The sequence below is a fragment of the Zootoca vivipara genome, chromosome 2 (assembly GCF_965207765.1).
Source record: "Zootoca vivipara chromosome 2, rZooViv2.hap1.1, whole genome shotgun sequence".
NCBI lineage: Eukaryota > Metazoa > Chordata > Lepidosauria > Squamata > Lacertidae > Zootoca > Zootoca vivipara.
In genome coordinates this window covers 79,810,946-79,833,781 of record NC_142584.1, presented here as the reverse complement: position 1 = coordinate 79,833,781, position 22,836 = coordinate 79,810,946, and the positions used below count along the sequence as shown (strand labels likewise).

Here is a 22,836-nt window from a genome sequence, read left to right as displayed (position 1 = left end):
TCACAGTATAACATTTTATGTACTCTACTTGTTGTTGTTTAGTCGTTTAGTCGTGTCCGACTCTTCGTGACCCCATGGACCATAGCACGCCAGGCACTCCTGTCTTGCACTGCCTCCCGCAGTTTGGTCAAACTCATGTTCGTAGCTTCGAGAACACTGTCCAACCATCTTGTCCTCTGTCGTCCCCTTCTCCTAGTGCCCTCCATCTTTCCCAACATCAGGGTCTTTTCCAAGGATTCTTCTCTTCTTATGAGGTGGCCAAAGTATTGGAGCCTCAGCTTCACGATCTGTCCTTCCAGGGAGCACTCAGGCCTGATTTCCTTAAGAATGGATAGGTTTGATCTTCTAGCACTCCATGGGACTCTCAAGAGTCTCCTCCAGCACCATAATTCAAAAGCATCAATTCTTCGGCGATCAGCCTTCTTTATGGTCCAGCTCTCACTTCCATACATCACTACTGGGAAAACCATAGCTTTAACTATACGGACCTTTGTCGGCAAGGTGATGTCTCTGCTTTTTAAGATGCTGTCTAGGTTTGTCATTGCTTTTCTCCCAAGAAGCAGGCGTCTTTTAATTTCGTGACTGCTGTCACCATCTGCAGTGATCAAGGAGCCCAAGAAAGTAAAATCTTTCACTGCCTCCATTTCTTCCCCTTCTATTTGCCAGGAGGTGATGGGACCGGTGGCCATGATCTTGGTTTTTTTGATGTTGAGCTTCAGACCATATTTTGCACTCTCCTCTTTCACCCTCATTAAAAGGTTCTTTAATTCCTCCTCGCTTTCTGCCATCAAGGTTGTGTCATCTGCATATCTGAGGTTGTTGATATTTCTTCCGGCAATCTTAATTCCGGCTTGGGATTCATCTAGTCCAGCCTTTCGCATGATGAATTCTGCATATAAGTTAAATAAGCAGGGAGACAATATACAACCTTGTCGTACTCCTTTCCCAATTTTGAACCAATCAGTTGTTCCATATCCAGTTCTAACTGTAGCTTCTTGTCCCACATAGAGATTTCTCAGGAGACAGATGAGGTGATCAGGCACTCCCATTTCTTTAAGAACTTGCCATAGTTTGCTGTGGTCGACACAGTCAAAGGCTTTTGCATAGTCAATGAAGCAGAAGTAGACGTTTTTCTGGAACTCTCTAGCTTTCTCCATAATCCAGCGCATGTTTGCTATTTGGTCTCTGGTTCCTCTGCCCTTTCGAAATCCAGCTTGCACTTCTGGGAGTTCTCGGTCCACATACTGCCTAAGCCTGCCTTGTAGAATTTTGAGCATAACCTTGCTAGCGTGTGAAATGAGCGCAATTGTGCGGTAGTTGGAGCATTCTTTGGCACTGCCCTTCTTTGGAATTGGGATGTAGACTGATCTTCTCCAATCCTCTGGCCATTGCTGAGTTTTCCAAACTTGCTGGCATATTGGGTGTAGCACCTTAACAGCATCATCTTTTAAAATTTTAAATAGTTCAGCTGGAATATCATCACTTCCACTGGCCTTGTTATTAGCAGTGCTTTCTAAGGCCCATTTGACTTCACTCTCCAAGATGTCTGGCTCAAGGTCAGCAACCACACTACCTGGGGTGTACGAGACCTCCATATCTTTCTGGTATAATTCCTCTGTGTATTCTTGCCACCTCTTCTTGATGTCTTCTGCTTCTGTTAGGTCCTTACCACTTTTGTCCTTGATTATGGTAATCTTTGTACGAAATGTTCCTTTCATATCTCCAATTTTCTTGAACAGATCTCTGGTTTTCCCCATTCTATTGTTTCCCTCTATTTCTTTGCATTGCTACTCTACTTAGAAATTCTGAATCTTAAGCAGTACAATACCTGAAGCAAATAGTTCCATAGGACTTATAGCGTGAGCCTAACCATATCCTCTCAGAAGTGGGCTGAATATCACCTAACTTATTGGAAACCTTATGAATGAAAATTTGATTTTCATTACAGCAGCAGCTCTCTGGTGTGTCAAAAAGAGAATTATCTAAGCTCAGGTACTAGAGATCCTTTATTTTTTTATAATATATTTATTAAAGATTTTTTTCGACAACAAAAACATACAAAAATACAAAACACAAAAAGAAAATACAAAAACACAAAATAGAAAAAATACAAAGATACAAAAAATACAAAAACAAAAATTCTTACTTACAAACCTTATTTCAAATCTATTGAGTTCCTCTCCCACCTTCTGCTGTGCTTCTTGATATTTCATATTTAGTAAATTCTAATTCTTACATAAAATCTTAAATTCCTTAGATATTATCATATTACTACATCTATTTGCCTTATCTTTTATAGATTCAATCTATATCTTACTTCCTAATTAAATATCCTTATCTTCTAACAATACATATTTTCAAACCTTATTGTTATCTACAACCTCCTTGTATCTCCCTCACTGTCATTAAGTCAATCTATTACATGCTTATTTTTCAAATAGGTTTTAAATTTCTTCCAATCTTCTTCCACTGCTTCTTCACTCCGATCCCGAAGTCTCCCCGTCAACTCAGACAGTTCCATATATTCTATCAGCTTCTTCTGCCATTCATCCACAGTTGGTAATTCTTTATGGTACTAGAGATCCTTTAGCCCAGGCACCCCCAAACTCGGCCCTCCAGATGTTTTGGGACTACAACTCCCATCATCCCTGACCACTGGCCCTGTTAGCTAGGGATGATGGGAGTTGTAGTCCCAAAACATCTGGAGGGCCGAGTTTGGGGATGCCTGCTTTAGCCAGACAGATAAAAAGAAACGGCAGCTTCAAAATATATAGTGGATCTAATGTGTGGGTGTTTGGGTGTGTGTACATAATGAGTCTCATAGCTAAGTTTTGGCAAAGGGTAGGTGGAATAGAATCTTAGTTTTCAATGTGTTTTCAATGTGTTTTTAAGTTGTTTCATTGTTGTTTGGCCACCTGGGCTCCTTTGAAAGGAAGACTGGGATAGAAATGTAAATGAATTATTGAATGGATATATATATCTCAGAGAGGAGAATTCTGACAAGGTATAAAGTAGGTGAGTGTGCCTTATTTGTTCTAAAGTTGTAGTTGACTGTTGAATTGGGGACTCATTGTGCAGGATGCACTGATACAGCTACAGCAGCAGCGATGCAGATCAGTCAGTGCTATGCCAAATTTTAGCCTAGTAGCTCATAACATACCAGCTTTGTAAGCTTTATTTACTGTGGTTTATATTGATAAATTGCTTCCAGTTTCTCCCCATTTGCTCAAGTCAGTATTGTGCTTTATAACAGCCTGGGCTGCTCACAGGGGCACAACTGGCAAGGTCCATTATCACACATTTCAAATATAACTGCTGTAGCTGTGTTTTGCTTTATAAGCCCAGAAATATATTTATATTTAAAATAAGTTTTATTGAAGGAATTGGATTTTCATTGTTGCCGAAACTTGTCGCGTTTAACCTTCTGCATTAATCTATGTTTGTTCATGCATTTTTTTTAATTAATTAATTCAATACTTTACACACCACCTTCCAGTGGTAATGGATGTTCAAGGTGGATTACAGTAACAATACTAGCAACTGAAAGGCAAACAGTGTAACACTAAAAATAAGAGAAGCAGCAATAAAACAGAAACAGCTGTAACACACACAAATATAAAGCAGCAACCACTTGAGCAGCGTAAATAGATAAAAAACATAGCAACTAAACTCACGTCTGAAGTAGATTAAAAGCTTCCTGGAATAAAAATGTTTTAGTGGGATATTGGAAGGCTAGCAGAGAGGGGGCAGAGCAACTCTCCCCAGGCAGTGAGCTCTGAATCTTGGGTGTGGCCAAGTATGTTCCGACATGAGGTTCAGCTGGACGTGGAGAAGAGTCTCTCTCCTAAATTTTAATATTCAGCATATTAATGTCTTAATGTTAGCGATCATGCATTCAACTCACTGTCTTCCATGTGAAGCCTCCAGTTACCCAGTGTTTTTTTTCATTGTATAAGACTAGGTTTCCCCCCCTAAGAAATAATGTCAAAAATTAGGGGTGCTTCTTATACACGGGGCCATCTCCCCCCATTTTCTTATACATGGGGGTGTCTTATAGACAGAAAAATATGGTATATTGAATCATTATTAGAAAGGCATTACCCTTCACATCTGAAAATCACAATTAATTGACACAAAGACGTAAGAATACATATTTTAGATGTTTAGCTGTAATGATAAATGAAAGGTTTTTTTTAAAAAAATCTTACTAGCTGTATAGTCCTTCATTTGCATTATTGCTAGATGTAGACAGAACCTGCTGTCCAATGTTGTCAGATTGCTTTGATAATTTTCTTATCACCGAGTTTATATATGTGGTTGCAGAATGGTCTTGTTTCACTAGGTAGAGGGGAGAAAAAGGCCAAATTCTTCATTCTTCATAATAAATAATAATAATAATAATAATAATAATAATAATAATAATAATAATAATATATTATTTATACCCCGTCCATCTGGGCAGCTTCCAACAGAAAAATGAAATAAAATAATTTATTAAACATTAAAAGCCTCCCTAAACAGGTCTGCCTTCAGATGTCTTCTAAAAATCTGGTAGCTGTTTATCTCTTTGACATCTGATGGGAGGGCGTTCCACAAGGTGGGCGCCACTACCGAGAAGGCCCTCTGCCTGGTTCCCTGCAACTTGGCTTCTCACAACGAGGGAACCGCCAGAAGGCCCTCAGTGCTGGACCTCAGTGTCTGGGCAGAACGATGGGGGTGGAAACGCTCCTTCAGGTATACTGGACCGAGGCCATTTAGGGCTTTAAAGGTCAGCACCAACACTTTGAATTGTGCTCGGAAACGTACTGGGAGCCAATGTAGATCTTTCAAGACCGGTGTTATGTGGTCTCGGCGGCCGCTCCCAGTCACCAGTCTAGCTGCCGCATTCTCAAAGAGAATCTCAACCTTGTTTGCTTGAATATACACTTGAATATAATTTAAATACTTAATCAGATTGAATTCTAAGATCAAAGTGAACTGGGCTGCATTCAGGTGTCCCATTTTCCCCCATATTGGTTTTGAAACGTTAGGAAAATAGTTCCTTAGCTGGCCTCCACTCAACCTGAAAGCTGTGGAATGCATCTATTCCCTATCTTCACAACAGTTATGGCCACATTCATAACTTTGGCACAACAATCATATTGCATGTTTTGTGGGTGTCTAGCTATGCTTGGAAAGCATTTATTTTGGACATCATTGCAACAACCATAAAAATGCCAACATTTTAGAACTGTAGGGTCCTGCCCCCCCCCCACACGCTGCAGTCATAAGTACATTTTACTTGGTAGTAAGCTCCACGGATAGCCATGAGACTTACTTCCAGATAAAGGTGGTTAGGATTGGGGTGTGAGGAGAGGATGAGTATTCCCAGATACACTGTGATGTTATCGGCATGGGCCTCTTTTGGCCAGCTTCCTCACAGCAGTTCATTTCTATGTTATGTTCCTGCTCTCCCTCATCTGAAGTCTGGCAACAGAAGCCAGGTCCCCAGAACAAGAGCGCTTTGACTCCCTCCTTTTCTCTTGACACAGTCTGCCCCAGAGCAGCTTTAACAACCTTGTAAAAATGTCAACTGGCTTGAGGGGAGCTCCCGCCCTAAGGCAAGTATCCTTCTGGCATTCTTTTCATGTCTTTCCTTTTCTTGCTTTGAGTGCAATCAGTAGCCAGGTATTCTTCCTGTAATTACTATATACCTGCCTCTCATTCGTTGTCTAAAAAGAGAAAGCGTAGAATCTGTTAGTAACCAGACTTCACTGTAAATAATAACTGAGGACACACACACACACACACAGAGAGAGAGAGAGAGAGTGCTGCATATAATCAGCATTCTGTTGATACCTTGCTATAAAGCTCTGCATGGCTTTGCCTAGCAGCTTCATGTAAATGTTAAATAACACAGGAGATAAGATGGACCACTGTGGCACCAAATTGCCTTTTCCAGGACCACCTTCTGGGCTTTATCTTCCAGGGATCACTGGAGCTATTAAAACACAGTGCCTCCACCCCTCTTTCACTTACAGGAAGGCAACCTAGAAGAATACCATGGTTGATAGTCCTGAATGCTGCTTGGAGGTTCAATAACTGGATTAATAAGGTTCTGCTCTCCCTGCCTCTCTCCCAGTTCAATTCAACCACTATGTCTGCCCAGATGCTTTCAATCTTAGAAGTTCGACTCAGAGCATAAGAAAAGCCCCGCTGGAGCAAAGTAGAAGCATCAGCATCCTATTACCCACAGTGGCCAACCAGATGCAACAGAGCTTTCCTGCTGCTGTTCCCACTAGAATTCAGAAGCATGGTGTTTCTGATCTACTAGCAGCCATTAGCCTTATCCTTCATGAATATGACGTGGTACTAGTCAGATGATTGGTTTCATGCAGGAAGGCCTGGGCACAGCCTTCCTCAATGAAGGAATAGCAATGTCCACCATCGAACAAGCTGGTTCTACTCTGGCAGTTCTACTCTGGACCAGGAAGCCCAGAGCATGAGGACATATCTGGCAGATCTCACTTCTCCAATAATCTTGTCTTGTCTGCAGATTACACAAATGGAAAGAGAGTCATGCAAACATACTAAGAGGCAGTACTGCATGTGACCCTGAACAACAGATAGAACCTTCAATTCAGGGTTAGTAATAATAGAGTCACAGTTTCTGTTGTTCAGGGTCAGGCTATATACAAAGCCATAGTAAGCTTCCTTCCTTCCTTCCTTCCTTCCTTCCTTCCTTCCTTCCTTCCTTCCTTCCTTCCTCCCTTCCTCCCTCCCTCCCTCCCTCCCTCCCTCCCTCCCTCCCTTCCCGCTTCTTTGTGTGTGTAACAAAAGTATCACACCTTCCCCAGCAGAACTTAACCAGTAATGTATTTCAGAAACTAATTGTTTGCAGGTTTCATACTTCCTCTTCCAACATTATATATCTCTCTCAATTATTTCCATCTTTATAGTCATGGAAATTGCATTTCTGCTTTTAATAATAGAATAATGTTTAACATCTCCGTTAGCTTATTTCCTTTGTGCGGCATATAATTTAGTAAATATACATGAATGGGGTCTTGCAGCCCTTCCATTTTGCAAGTATACAGATAAAGCTAGTTTATAGAATAAGCAGCTAAAATGCACCCACAGCTAGACTGAGAGATCACCCAAATCTAGCCTCATTTGGAGCCACATGTTCCCAGTCCAAGCCAGGCTAGCTTCCTGATGAGATCATTGCCTGGGTGATGGACCTTTAGGGGAAGTAAAGAGGTTCTGGATGAGGCAGCAAATGGGTGGAGCCAGCTCATGGTTAGTTAGAATGTTTGCAATGATCTGGACCAGAAGCAAACCAGCAAACTGGGGTGTGAGAGAGGGAAAATGATGTTTGATTTCTGTTTGACTCAGGTGGGTTCTAGCAACTGCTACAGCCTATCAGGAAAAAAACGGATACTGTAACTCTTTTGTTTAATGCTTTGAACTTCTTAGAGAAGGGGCAGGATGCAAATGTAACGTACTGTAAGAGGAATGGAATAATGCTGCTGTTTGGGGGCTGACCATTGGTTGAAATGTGCTGTTCCACCTGCATTACTACTATTGCCAGTTTATTATCAGTGGAATGTAAATGATTATTCATGTTCATGCAATATGCAGTAGCTGCTTTCCAGTAAAGTCTGTTTATTAGTCTCGCTGTAGTCAATGACTGCTTTTTACTATAGTTCTCAGCCCCCCCCCCCCAACACATGCTGGAAAGTTTTCGTCATGGAAATATGTGCGGAGACAACAAGCACATCGGCATTCAATTATGTCGTATCTCTGTCAGATGTTAGAAACACTATTTAGATTTTTATTAGTTCCTTGTTCAATTTACACTTTAGAGCTGTGAATATCTTGGAGGAGGGTAAAATAAATATACATTTAACCCCAACTGAGCAGGCTGAGTGTGGTATGTCTTATTAATTTCCTGTCTCGTGAGATTCCTTTGGAAATTTGTCTTAAAATAAGTAAAAAATAGGTAGCCCAACTCACCACAAGTGGATTCCTCTAGATAAAGATCCAACTTGCTTTGGCTTTGTTTGCACTGATCTTTGATCTCTCAGCTGTATGTTTGATGTTGTTTGGTTGATTTGCAGAAATTGAAATAAGGGTCTTTGGAACTACTGAGCAGGTCTCTTGTTCTTAGGAGTGGTTTACCCAAAAAAATGAACATTCTTCTTGAGTCACACCTCATATGTCTATGTTGACCATTGTTGTCAGACTCTAAATGCTTAGAAGATAGAAAGGAGTATGGGATCAGATTGACACCCAATCCAATGAGCCCTTCAGCTTTAGATCAATCACTAGAAAAATTGTATAGATACTTTTTACCAGAGCATAATGCTACTAACATGAGTCTGACCAAACTGTGGGAGGCAGTGGAAGACAGGACTGCCTGTCGTGCTCTCGTCCATGGGGTCACGAAGAGTCGGACATGACTAAACGGCTAAACAACAACCAGAGCATAATATGTTTTGCATAATTAACTCCAAATGAAGCTGCTGCAACCTGAATGACTATATTTAAATAACTGAGCAACTGAGATCTTAACAGTCAGAGATAGTTAAAACATAAAATCTCTGACTTTGTGTTCCTTATTTGTGACCCCCTATTTGGAAAACCCACATATGCACTTAGGTGAGGTGGTAAACGTTGCACTGATGAAGAAGTAGACCAGTCACATGATTTTGAGAATTTCTAAATCAAACCTTGGCACGTAGGAAGAAGTGAAATTGTGGAAAATGTCAGGGAAGAAAGCAAGCAAATGTACCCATTAAAGCCTGCTGCTATGTTAGGATATGTAGACAGATGTGTGTGTGTGTATATATATATATATATATATATATATATATATAAAATTAGGGGGAAATTACTCTCATAGCAACATAACAAGTAAGTTTGTGGCATTAGAAATACTACATGTAGCACATAGACGAAACCTAAATATCAAACGTAAAAATACACTCTACTTATCTGTATTCAAGTCTTCTGATAAATCTGATTTCATTCAATTTCAGTATATTTCAGTAAAAAAGTGTTTTATGTCTTATAGGAGCTAAATCTAGCATCTTGTCTTCAGGTTCATTGTTCTTTTCTCTCCTCCTCCTTTTCGCAAGACCACATTCTGTGCTTTGTAAATGCAAACTTACTGCTTTGCTTCTCTTGCCCTACTTTCCACTTCATACCTTTCATCTCTGTCCTCATATCCCACTCGTTCCCCTTTAAGTTACTGACTGACTTTATTCCTTCAAGCCCTTCCTCTAAATTCGTTTTGTTCCATAAAACCTTTCTTGGCCCAGTATGAACACCTGCTCTGCCATCTATGCTGCTACTTTGCAGTGGTTTCAGTGCGGCTTCTTAGCCATCTCATTGTTCCATTTCCCTTTTCAAGCACTTGCCTTCATATTTGACCAGGCGAACAAGACCTCTGCTATTTCTGTGTCCCTTCCCATTGTAATACCTAGCACACACTTGGGAGCCAAACAAATGTTGAATGAAAATGATAATTTTAAATGCATATTCTTGGTATCATTGTCATGCCACTAGCATTTAAAGCAGGGGTGAGGAACCTTTTGAAACCAAGAGCCACATTCCCTTCTGGGCAACCTTCCAAGGGCCACATGTGGGCAGCGCCAGAGAGAAAAGTGGGCGAAGCAATGAATATAAAATTTACCTAAGTACGGGAGGCTAGTTTCTATACACCAGGCACAGGCAAACTCCGACCCTCCAGATGTTTTGGAACTACAACTCCCATGATTCCTAGCTAACAGGACCAGTGGTCAGGGATGATGGGAATTGTAGTCCCAAAACATCTGGAGTTTGCCTATGCCTGATATACACGGCCCCACAACCCTGCCTAGCATCCATCAAGAAAAGCAAGAGACATGATTATAGTTCGAGGAGACATTCTAAGCTGGTAGAAACATGGAGGGTGAGAAGCGGGACTAGTAAGGGATGTGGTCTGGGGAGAGATCTGAGGGTCAGATAGAGGGACCTGGAGGTCCGCATTTCGCCCCATGACCTAAGGTTCCCCACCATTAATAGTGTCGTTGTAAATGCATTTGTTTCCTCTGCTAAATGTGTTTTAAGAGTCCCCCCCCTTTTCATAAGATCATTAGACTTAAGAAGTCACTTTGTTGCACCAAATTATGTATGCAATGGAAACATTTGGTTAATTAAAGCCAAGGTCTTTAATCCTGAAAAATGATCCAGTAGTAGCTGAGAGTTCCTGTTATTGGATCACATCCTTAAATTGTTACCGTAAAATCTGTTAATGTAATATTTCAAATACTTTCCTGTCTGCTTGACATGTGATGACCGCACACAAGTATGTATGTTTCTGGCTGTAGATCAGCGATGGCTTGCAAAAAAAAAAAAAAGGTTTCCTGTGCTGCCCGTCTATCAGTCTGTTACATTTTTTTCATACTACTTTTAGGAGGCGAAACCTTGATATATATATTCATTCCTCGCATTTGTTTTCTAAAAAAAATAACTCTGTGTCCAAAGCACACCTATGTAAAAGCAGAGACCTACAAAAATATTATCTATTACAAACTTCTGAACTGAAATAAGATTTTATGCACTAAGTACTTGACAGACTTATCCCAGATCCTAAAACAGAGATATATAGTCGTTTTCCTGTAGAGAATAAAATCTATTTAACAAAGCTAGTTGAGCATTCATTCAAATTACAAACAGTTGAGAAAATTATTTTATTTAATGTACTGTATTTGTAGTCCACCCCTTCACCCAGGAGTTGCAGGGCAGCAAATGACAGGTGTTTAAATCCCAATTAACCTTAAACATTTGATAAAAATCAAGCAGCATCATTACATTAAGAACAATCACATATAAAACAGGCAGTAGAAGTGGATATAAAATGGCACCATGCATTTCATTCCTTTCACACAAGCCAGGGCAAAGAGGTGTGTGTTTACCTGTTGAATGAATGAAAATACTGTAGAGGTAAGGGAGGCTACTCCAAAGCTATGGAGCCGCTCTAGATAAGCTCTTCTCCAGGTCCACTGCAGTGCAGATCTTGCTCTCTGAGGGGACTACCAAGAAGGCTTCCTTTACAGGTCTTAACAGCCAGGAAGGATGATATGGGAACAGGTATTCTTTTACGATATTTGAGGCCCACATCATTTAAGGCTTTATATATCATCACATGAATACCACTGGCTGTCAGAGCAACTCTTTTAACTTTTTTGCTATACTTGAGTGGCCAGGAGCACCTTTTCATACCCCAGCTACCACTTGCAGCAGCAGTTGTAATATCCATGTCATCCCCTCCAACATTTCTCCGATGAAAATAGGGACATCCCATTCCAAAATGATAATTTTACTATTTATATACTCCACACATCTTATTGGGTTCATAGAATCATAGAGTTGGAAGAGACCACAAAGGCCATCCAGTCCAACCCCCTGCCAAGCAGGAAACACCATCAAAGCATTCCTGACAGATGGCTGTCAAGCCTCTGCTTAAAGACCTCCAAAGAAGGAGACTCCACCACACTCCTTGGCAGCAAATTCCACTCTCAAACAGCTCTTACTGTCAGGAAGTTCTTCCTAATGTTTAGGTGGAATCTTCTTTCTTGTAGCTTGAATCCATTGCTCTGTGTCCGCTTCTCTGGAGCAGCAGAAGACAACCTTTCTCCCTCCTCTATATGACATCCTTTTATATATTTGAACATGGCTATCATATCACCCCTAAACCTTCTTTTCTCCAGGCTAAACATACCCAGCTCCCTAAGCCGTTCCTCATAAGGCATTGTTTCCAGGCCTTTGACCATTTTGGTTACCCTCCTCTGGACACGTTCCAGCTTGTCAGTATCCTTCTTGAACTGTGGTGCCCAGAACTGGACACAGTACTCCAGGTGAGGTCTGGCCAGAGCAGAATACAGTGGTACTATTACTTCCCTTGATCTACTCCTATTGATGCAGCCCAGAATTGCATTGGCTTTTTTAGCTGCTGCATCACACTGTTGACTCATGTCATGTTTGTGGTCTACCAAGACTCCTAGATCCTTTTCACATGTACTGCTCTCAAGCCAGGTGTCACCCATCCTGTATTTGTGCCCAGCACTCTGGACAACTTCCAACATACGTAAAAAATAATAAAACATTAAACTTTTTAAAAAACTTCCCTATACATGATTGCCTTCAGACAACTCGGGGGTCGGATAACTCCATACCCTCCAACATTTCTCCAACAAAAATAGGAACATCCTAAGGAAAAGCAGGACATTCCGGGATCAAATCAGAAACTGGGATGGCTTCTCTAAATCAGGAACACCCCTGAAGAATAGGAACACTTGGAAGGTCTGCCATGTCATTTTCATAGGTGGCCCCACGTAGTGTACATTACAATAGCCCAGTCTAGAGGTTACCAGAGCATGGATTGATGTAGGTGGACTATCCTGGTCTAGAAGAGGCTGCATGATCAGCTTGAGCTGGGCATAGGCACTCTGGGCCACCAAAGCCAGCTAGGTATCCAATGGCAAAGATGGCATAGGAGATCAGATTTCCTTCTCTGTGGGCAGGCTTTGGGATACTGGGAGACAGTATCTTGCAGGTGATACAATTAATCCTATCTTACGGACCACAAGACTGCAGCTTCAGAAGAAGGAAAAATGGATGTTGGAAAAGTAGAGGAGAATACTATATTTCATATGTTTTATTCTACATCAACAATTTAAAAAAATATTTTAGTATTAATGTTTCACATTGCAATGTAATCGGGAAGGGGGAGAGGAAGTGTTATTTTTAAGCAAATGGGACTGAAGAGGTTTTAGGCCTCCATGCTCTGTTTTGCATAGGCTTTGCTTTTAATTTGTAGCATAGCTAATTTTGGATTCACTTTGTTCCAACTTGCTTTATTTTAATACTAATTTTTGAAAAGGAAATTAGACACTGAAAAGAACCAAGCCAAAGTATCCAAAATCAACCTTAGAATTAAAACGTTCTTTTAAACCATAGTTTTTCCTCAGTTATTAAAAAATATTGTGTAAGTGAAAACAATATTGAAAACATTGACCTGTGTTTATATTACCAAGGTTTCATAAAAAATACTGCAAATAAACCTGTGAATGGTTCCCCCCCCCCTTTCTCATCATATTTTAAAACAAATCCTTTAGAGGTACTTTCCATTAATGGTCGTAATGTCATTTTATCATTACCTGCAAATTCCAAAACACCGTTTTGTCTTAAAACTCGATAATGAAGGTTATTTCTTTTAGCACTTAAGCTTCTATAGGATCATAAAGCTTGTCTGCAGGTGAGATTTAGTTAAATCCTTTGAATATTTAAGAAGCATTCCTGAACCTTTCGCCAAAAAAGTGACAAGATTAGCACGTAAAAGTTTATTGACAGGATGCATAATTGAAAAGATTGCGTGTGAAAGGTTTTTAATGATTTTTAATAGATATAGTGGCAGTTTTAAATGCTGTGATTATACCCATTTATTGAAATACCAAAGGATTATGTGAAGTCATTTTAATAGGTAATGGTGCAACAGCTCTGCAACCAAAGCAGGTGGAGATTACATGTTAGCAATGCATATGATGTTCAGCTTGTCTGGTCTTGTCAGCTGCTTCCATGCTGGTTAGAAATAAAATTAACTCCAACGCCAGCTGGTTGTTATCTGCTTATTATTATTATTATTATTATTATTATTATATATTATTATTATTTTATATTATTATTATTATGTGTGTGTTTGTGTGACTTTAAACTTTTTTAAAAGTCCTGCAATAGAATAAAAAATCCTTCATATATACGTGCAAATCTTAAACTTTGTTGCTTTTTCAGTTATTTATTAAAAATTTATCTATTTGCCACAAAGGTTAAATCCAAATGCCTTGAGTCTGTGTGTAAACAAAGCAGGTAACAGTACCCTATTTCTGTGTAACCAACTTATGAAATACTGTAGTTTGCATAGCTTCACTTAAATACTAATAGATTAGTTATGATAATTTCAAATTAACTTTCTTAATTTTTAAGAAACAAAATTATGGGCTATGGCTCAACCCTATGCACACATTACTATTATTACTATTGTTATTAAAATATTTATAATGCCCATCATCACAAGATCTCAGGGCAATTCACAGAATAAAAAGCAAGGTACAAACACAAGTAAATAGTTAATACAAAAACAGCAAAACAATAACCCCACTTTCCCACAAAGCCATGTAAAAGGCTGTAGAATATTAATCAGCCAAAGGCCTGGTTAAAGAGGAACAGATATGATGATGAAGGCGCCAAGTGACCGTCCCAGTGGAGAGCATTCCAGAAATGGGGATCCACTGCAGAAAAGCCCCGTTCTCATGTTGCCACCCCCCAGGCCTCGAATGGAGGAGGCACATGAAGAAGGGCTTCAGATCTATGCAGAGTCTGGGATGGTTTATATAGGAAGAGGCGGGTCCTTGAGGTCCTTGTAGGAAATTCTCTGAGAATCACTGAGGTTACTCTCAAAAAAGTGTGCACAGGAGTAGAATTGTCTGCTGCCAAGGTGCATCAGCCTTCGTTGGCACCCTGAACATGACTCTTAACTCCTTAAGCTTTGTTTACAGCTGACTTATTCAGTACAGTGGTACCTTGGTTTATGAACACAATTGGTTTCGGAAGTCTGTTCATAAACTGAAGCGTTCATAAACTGAAGCGAACTTTCCCATTGAAAGTAATGGGAAGTGGATTAATCCATTCCAGACGGGTCCACAGAGTACTCAACCTGAAGCGTACTTAACCCGAAGCATGGGTGTAATTGGTTCTGGAAGTCTGTTCATAAACTGAAGCGAACTTTCCCATTGAAAGTAATGGAAAGTGGATTAATCCATTCCAGAGGGGTCCGTGGCGTTCGTAAACCGAAAATTCGTAAACCCAGGTGTTCATAAACCGAGGTTCCACTGTATTGCACTCAGCACACACGTTGCTCCTTAAGCCCACATGTAGCTGCTGTGTGACGGAAATCTTAGCTTCCTACCTCTGGTCACTTAACAAACACACCTTTTGTTTTGCAAATTCCTCCTTTCTCTTCCAACATTTTATTTAGGGAACCCCTCCCTAAGGAAATAGAACCTTTTAAGGCCCTTCATCCTGCCCAGACACCCAGGTATTCAGTCTGCCTGTTCTCCGTGGGTCACTCCAGGACAGGCTGCTCCAACTCCGGATAGCCTTTTCTTTCTACCTCCGCTAAAGGAAGTTGCCATTACTGAATCAGACCACTGGTCCATGTAGCTCAGTATTGTCTACGCGGGCTGGCAGTGGCTTGCCAGGATTTCAGAGAGGGAGCCTCCCCAAGCCAGGAGGGAGGGGAGAGCCACAGAGAATCTGGTGTGGTGCAAACAGAGCATCAGACTTCTGCTGTGCTTGCGCCGCGCTGACCTCACCCCTCCCATTATGCACAGTGATGTGGCTGATGAGAGGCCAGCAGCATGGAAGATTCCAATGCCAGCCACTCACCTGTTAATATGTGCCAATTTTGCATTTATTTGTGTGAATCAAAAAGCAACAGGAAGATCTTCTTGGGTGTGAAAGGGAAAGGGGAAGAAGAAATACCATCTGTTTTATTGAAAGAGCACAAAGTTCTCAGTTCTCAGTTACTGTATCTGAATTTGGCTGCTCCCTCCAACCAAAGCTGCTGTTACGAAGCTATCAGGGTTTTACGCCAGCAGTAACATTTATGGTATTTATGAATTGGTGGAGATGCCTGTACTTTGCAGCATATGCCCTTTACATCTGCGAATAACATTTTTAGACCCGTTGTCTTGGATAAATTTTGTGTCATGTTTAAAAATGTCTCTAAGAGAAAGGAGATGTAAATGTATTGAAATCGGCAAATGGCAGAGGGGAATAATGTTTCAAATTAATGTTTCCGGTGTAACACAGCGTAATAGAATCGTAATGAAAGAGCATGGCCAAGCTCTCAAATTCTAATTGCATGTTTTCAATTCATTCTTTTTGGTTGTCTTGTCCCCATCGTTTTAAGATTACAACTTACTGGATGTAAAATGTGCAGTGGCTCTAGTATTCCACAGGGTGTCATGAGGTAGTTGTTAGAACTGCTATTAATGCAGAAAGGAAATGAACATGGTCTACCCTCTTCTGAACACTAACAAGTGTTCTATTTCTAGATTCAGGTAGGTAGCCGTGTTGGTCTGACGCAGATGGAGGAAAAAAAAAAATCTCCAGTAGCACCTTAGAGGCCAACTAAGTTTGTTCTGGGTATAAGCTTATACCCAGAACAAACTTAGTTGGTCTCCAAGGTGCTACTGGACAATTTATTTATTTTTTAATTTAAGTGTTCCATTTGGTAGTATAGTGTGCACTATAAAACAACCGGTTCTTAGCTCTTTAGCATGTATTCTCTTTTTTTTCTGCATAAGATGAACACACATAAATGAAAGCATTACTGTGGACAGATCCTTTCCCAGGGCAGAGCGATTCCACCTTCTCACACAACATGCACAGGCTTAGTCTGTTCCCCTCTATAACCCAGGGTAGTAGTGGTCCCTGAAGCTTGCTTTATTTGTTTGTTTAGCTTTTAAAGACACTTGGTCAAGGATAGGATGTTGCTTCAGCTGCTGCGGCACAAGGTTCTCCTTGCATAGCCATATGCCAACAGAGATTGATGCCTTGCAGCACAATTCTGTTGGCCACGTGGCAAGCTCCATTTGTTTTAGTAGTACTTAACCATTGCATAACTGCAAGCTACACCACTTGAATCACTGGGGTCATGTTGGAAAGGGAGAAGGTGAGGAGAGTTCAGGTAATATATTCACTCAAAGCCAGTCAGTGATACCCAGGGCGAAAAGGAATGCTAATTATTTCCATTGCTCTCAAGTTGCACAATATAAAGAGGGCATGATTTGTTTGAGATATGCCATTTCATACTTACTTGACCTGATTCATGCCAAAGATTCTTTCCTCTTAAGAGCCTGCTGTTGAGTGTCGATTACAGAGGACCAAATCATACGCTGGCTTTGCACTAGCGACATCCTTAGGTCAGCTGTCATCTCCATTTCATTTTCTGTGATTGTTACAATGATAGAGGAAGCAGCAGCTGAAGGCCTGCCCTCTACCTAATTAACATGCTGCAAAGGGTTACCAGAAACACCCTCCTGAAAGGTATTAGTCACTCATCTTAAGCCCTTGCATTTCCCTTCTGTGCAGGGATGCCACAGCTCTGCGCTGAATGAGTTGTAGTGCAGTGTTGGGGGTTTGCTGCTGCAACAAATCGTATTTTAAATCCCCACTACTGTAGTGAAAATCCTATTTGGGTCTCCTCTTGAAGACAGTACCAAGGCATGATGCAGAATGCAGATCTCCACTATTTGAATTGGGTGGAACGTCGGCACAATAAGGATATTTAAAAGTATGTTGTCATCATCATCATCAGCAGCTTCATAGTTAAATAGTGATTAAATATTTAAATAAAGGAAGCTAACAAGCTTCCTTTCAAGGTGATCTAGCAAAGTCAGATCCTACTTCAGAACAGCTTTTCAGCAAGGGGGAAAGGTTATAAAAAAAAAGTGGCTTAAATGTAAGTTTATGTAGGCCAGCTCCACATGACTGTTCTGACCCTATACTGCAGGCATGGGCAAACTCCGACCCTCCAGATGTTTGGGACTACAATTCCCACCATCCCTGACCACTGGTCCTCTTAGCTAGGGATGATGGGAGTTGTAGTCACAAACATCTGGAGGGCCGGAGTTTGCCTATGCCTGCAATGCTGAGTCAAGCCCAGACCCACCACACTTTAGGCCTGGTTTAACATGGGCTTGTCCCCCCCCCCCAGCCTTCATCACTATCAACTTCCCTTTCCCTACCCAAAGATACTCACAGGAAACAATGGCATATGTTGATGCTCCGGTTAGTTCCTAGATATGTAATTGCTACAAATATGGCATATGTAGTACCATCTAGCTCCCCTGGAACCATGGAAAAGCTAGTTCTCATTGTACCCTTGATTCCTGGGTGCTCCTGTATGCTGCCATACACCCTTGTAGCAGCATCTAGTGCAGGCATCCCCAAATCTGGAGGGCCGCAGTTTGGGGATGCCTGATCTAGTGCCTAACAGAAGTTCTGCCATGAACCATCCTACTCCCCTTTTAGGGAAGTTTTGGTAGGAAAAATGGGGTATAGGAACCTCTGCACCCTAAAGTAAGTGTATGTTATTAGGAGCATGCTAACCAGTGCTTTTTTTCTAGATAAATAGGTGCTGGTACTCACCATAAAGTTGTTAAAGTAAGTGCCACACTTTTTAACAACAACAAAAAAGAGGTCCCAGGACTGCGGGTGGCACTGTGGTCTAAACCACTGAGCCTCTTGGGCTTGCTGATCGGAAGGTTGGCGGTTCAAATCCCTGCGATGGGGTGAGCTCCCATTGCTCTGTCCCAGCTCCTGCCAACCTAGCAGTTCGAAAGCATGCCAGTGCAGGTAGATAAATAGGTGGCGGGAAGGTAAGTGGCGTTTCCATTCACTCTGGCGCTTGTCACGGTCCTCCGTGCACCAGTAACAGTTTTGTCATGCTGGCCACATGACCCGGAAAACTGTCTGTGGACAAACGCCGGCTCCCTCGGCCTGAAAGCGAGATGAGCACCACAACCCCAGAGTCGCCTTTGACTGGACTTAACCATCCAGGGGTCCTTTACCTTTTTACCCTTGAGTGCCACCTGAAAAGAAAGCACTGCTAACAGTTAAACAAATCTAAAACAAATCTAAAACAGTTAAACAAATCTAAAACAAATCTCATGAAGAGTCGGACACGACTAAACGACTAAACAACAACAACAAAACAAATCAATTTCAAGCATACATTGGAAACTCACATTAAGGATTGAACTGAGTGAGGTTGCCTTGCACCAAGATCTTTCTGTTTTGTTGGCTGTTGGAGATTCACAGAGGTTAAAATCAGAACTGAATGATTTCAGACTATGAACATTTCAGTACAGTGGTACCTTGGTTTACAACCATAATCTGTTCCGGAGGTCTGTTTGTGAACCAAAACAGGTTGTAACCCAAAGCGCACTTTCGCCAATGGGGCCTCCCCCCCCCAAAAAAAGTTCATAATCCAAAAAAAAGAAAAGAAAAAGGGTTGTAATCCCCCCCCAAAAAAGGTGCAAACTGGGACATGCACTTCTGGGTTTGACATGTTTGTAATCTAAAATGTATGCAAACCAAGACGTGTGGAAACCAAGGATCCACTGTAATGTGTTTGCTGTATTTTACCCCCCACCCCAGGTTTTCATGAATTGCCTACTTTTGTCAACAGAGCTTCCCATTCTAAAGCCTCCTTTTCAGAATCAACCATGAGTAATCTTGCATTCTTTATTTTAAAGATTGAAAATCTTCAGGAACAACTTAGGGATAAAGACAAACAGCTAACCAATCTGAAAGACAGAGTGAAGTCGTTGCAGACCGATTCCAGTAACACAGACACGGCTCTAGCAACGTTGGAAGAAGCTCTATCAGAGAAGGTATGGTTTTGTTAACACATCCTTTTAGGAGCGGGTTCTAATTTTGTAGCTGCTAGTTCGATTGCACAAATAATTGCACACAATAATTCTACTCTTGGGGGCAGTATTTGCACTGCATGGATAGGGAGTCCCAGTGCCAGTTTTAGTGGGTAGGGGGATTTCTCAACAACCAGGCATCATGGAAGGTGCTGCTGGAACATTTGTAAGTGTCCAAACACTGTAAGTGTGAAGAGGATTAGACCCTGTTGCGCCCTCGGTCAAATTAAGCTGCAGTTACATTTGTGTTGATAACAATTTGAGATAACTGTGGTATTGCTGGAAATAAGCAGTTGAATGTGCCCGATACAGAGCTTTCAGCCACTGCAACTTAGTTCTTGCTTGCTTTTGTGATAAAATGCATGTAGATTAGGCCTGTAAGGGGGATAGATATATACACCAGGAATGCTTGCCAATGCAAATAATACTAGAAAGGATACATTGTTGGGATTTCATCATGTTAGTGGTTAATCAAAGACAACATGGTGTATTAGGGTATTTTAACATGTGTTTTCAACATCTAGCTCATGGAGATTACAGTTCAATTAATCTTCGTTTTGTGCTTTAGAATTATGTTGTTTAACCTTCAATAAAATATAAAAATTAAAGCATGATTAACAGCACAAATGCTTTTGGGATCATGCTTGTACTATTTGGGAAGGAAAATATTTTTTAATGATTTTAAGAAATGTCCATAAGCCATAACTTTATACAACAGCTTCCTATTAAAACAGAGGATGGCCAGACAATTTCACCTAATTTTGGGGAAGCTGCATTCCATACCAAGCTTTGGAGAGACAACAAATTGAATAGATTCAGTTTATCCACAATAACATTAAAATCAGAGATGTGGCAAATATTTAAAATATGCAGCCTTCTCAAAAGTGTACCCCCCACCCTTCTGTTCAGTTTGATCAACTTCATTTTGAGTATGGTTGGACCAAACTTGAAAAGGGGCTGCTACACCTGGCTAGCTTCTCCCCAACCCCAGTCCCTTTGGCAGGGATGTGCAACCTCAGGGTACAGCTTTCCAGTCCTCTCTGTCTAACCCTCAGGACTCTCCCAGATCACACACCCTCCTGAGCCACCCCTTCTTTGCACCCTCATTGAATGTTTTTATCTGGAAGGAAAGCACCCCTGAATTCTGATGATGCTTTTTGTTGGCCCGGATGGAGGCTAGAGAGGGGTGTGTGAGTGTAAAGAAACTAGCCTACTGTACAATTGGAAGTCCTTCCACCTTAGTTGCTCTGCCCACTTTTGCCTCTGGCCTAAACCACTAAAGGTGTGTGGTCCCTGGAAGGTTGACCACAAGGGAATGCGACCCTTGGTGTGAAGAAGGTTCATAGCTGCCAGGTCTCCCGTATTCCCTGGGAAATCCCCATTTTTCCAGCTGTTCCTAGCTGAAAAAACAGATTTTTTTGTCCCCCCCCCCCCCGGTTTATTCTGGCGCGGTGGCCATTTTGGAACTGGGCGGAGCATGCTCAGAAGCGACTTTTGATGCTGCTCTGCCCAGTTCCAAAATGGCTGCAGTGCGACTTCTGGCGCGGCGGCCATTTTGTAACTGGGCAAAGCAGTATCAAAAGTCACTTCTGAGCATGCTCCGCCCATTTCCAAAATGGCGACAGCGCTACTTCCGGTCTGCTACTTCCGGCCCTTATTTCTCCGACAGCAACTTGGCAGGTATGAGAAGGTTCCCCAACCTTGCCCTTGCACTTCTTGTAAAGTGGGGCAATTGAAAGGGAGCATGGGGAGTGAGGAATCAAGGGTCTGGGCCAAATTAGTCTCAAGGCAAGCTTATAGAGGGAGCAGGGAGGCTTTGAGAGGGGTGGGAGATTGGGCTGCTTGAGCGTTCTAGTCAAACACTGAAATGGATCGCACACTTTAAAAGCCTTATTGTTTTTTGGGGGCTTAGCATGCAGGTACTAAGTTCCGTGCCTAACTGGAAACTTGTGCTGCCCATATAAACACTAAAGTGGCACATTTCCTCATGCCTCACTCTCCTACATGAAGTTTCCATGGCTGTGGACTCTACTGCCCATATCTGCTGTTGTTTTTTGCAATCTTAAGTGTAGCACTAATGAGAGAGAGAGAGAGGCTGTTCACTTTGAACAGTGATGGCCAGACTTGGCCCTCCAGCTGTTTTGGGACTACAATTCCCATCCCCCCTGACCCCTGGTCCTGTTAGCTAGGGATGATGGGAGTTGTAGTCCCAAAACAGCTGGAGGGCCAAGTTTGGCCATCACTGACTTAGAAGCCACAGTGAGAGAGAAGGTGAGGACCAACAAATTCCATGAGGGGTGGTTTGGGACTGAGGGTACTGAAACTGGAGCAGGAGGAGAGCTGTTAAAGGAACAGTCTGAATTAACTTTCCAAATAAGCATAGCATTATTCTCTTCCCCATTCCACAATCTGTGGAGATGTCAGGGCAAGGATATCCAGAGTGAGGGTCGGCCTGAGGCAGACTGAGGCAGCTGCCTTGGGTGGCTTCCCTGGCTGTTCCTGCTGCTAGAGGAGGGAAGAGAAGCAGTGAAGGCAGCTTCAGGCAAGATCTCATGAGATCCTGCAGAAATCTCATGAGAGGTTACAGAACTCTTGTGAGATCTTGCTGGAAGCTGCTGTGCGATCTTGGTAAGCGAGGCTTTGGTGAGAGGGTGAGACTGCTGAGAAGGCAGCACCTTCAGTTTTGCCTCAGGCAGTGAAATGGGATGGGCTCCCGTGTTCATAGTAAATATCCCCCAGTAGCTGTAATGTATGTTCAAGTGTAGGCATTGACTCAAGAGATAATATATGTATGAGAAATCTAGAAACCCTTATTCAAAGTTTTAACAAGGCATCTTTCAAAGCCCAAACAGGAACAGTGATTAACTTGGGACAGGCAAAAGAAAACAGGAACAGTTAGCTTCCATTCCGACATTAAGCATCGTTGCTACCTGGGAGCCTTGAATGATTTTCCTGCAAAATTAATGAACTCTGAGCTTTCAAACAACACAGGAATCAAGTGTATATGAACCCAGGCTTATCCATGTGGTCCATCTCAATATCCTCACAGGGTGAGATGCCGGGTTAATGTTATGATAATATCCAGTAATAATCATATGTTAAATGAATACTCTCAAACTCTGTTTGACTTCAAACAGATGCCTAAAGTACGGTATATCTAAATTTGTCAGTGCTCTAATTTGCCTTACTTTAGAAGGTGAACCAGGATTACGTGCAGTTCAGCATTGCTATCAACCTAAGGACTTCCAGCTCTTCTGGAAAAAAATTGCTTTTAAAATGCAGTAGCTAATAATACCTGTTCTACATCAACATTCTT

General features: G+C 41.6%; 1 protein-coding gene across 1 annotated transcript in view; it reads left to right on the top strand.

Annotated features, from left to right (window-relative positions):
* Positions 1-22,836, top strand: part of ERC2 (ELKS/RAB6-interacting/CAST family member 2) — a 391,348-nt gene that overhangs the window by 203,687 nt on the left and 164,825 nt on the right. Inside the window, exon 8 of the mRNA XM_060271028.2 lies at positions 19,347-19,484. Coding sequence (XP_060127011.1) covers positions 19,347-19,484 — 138 coding nt within the window. The remainder of the gene's footprint in view (positions 1-19,346; positions 19,485-22,836) is intronic.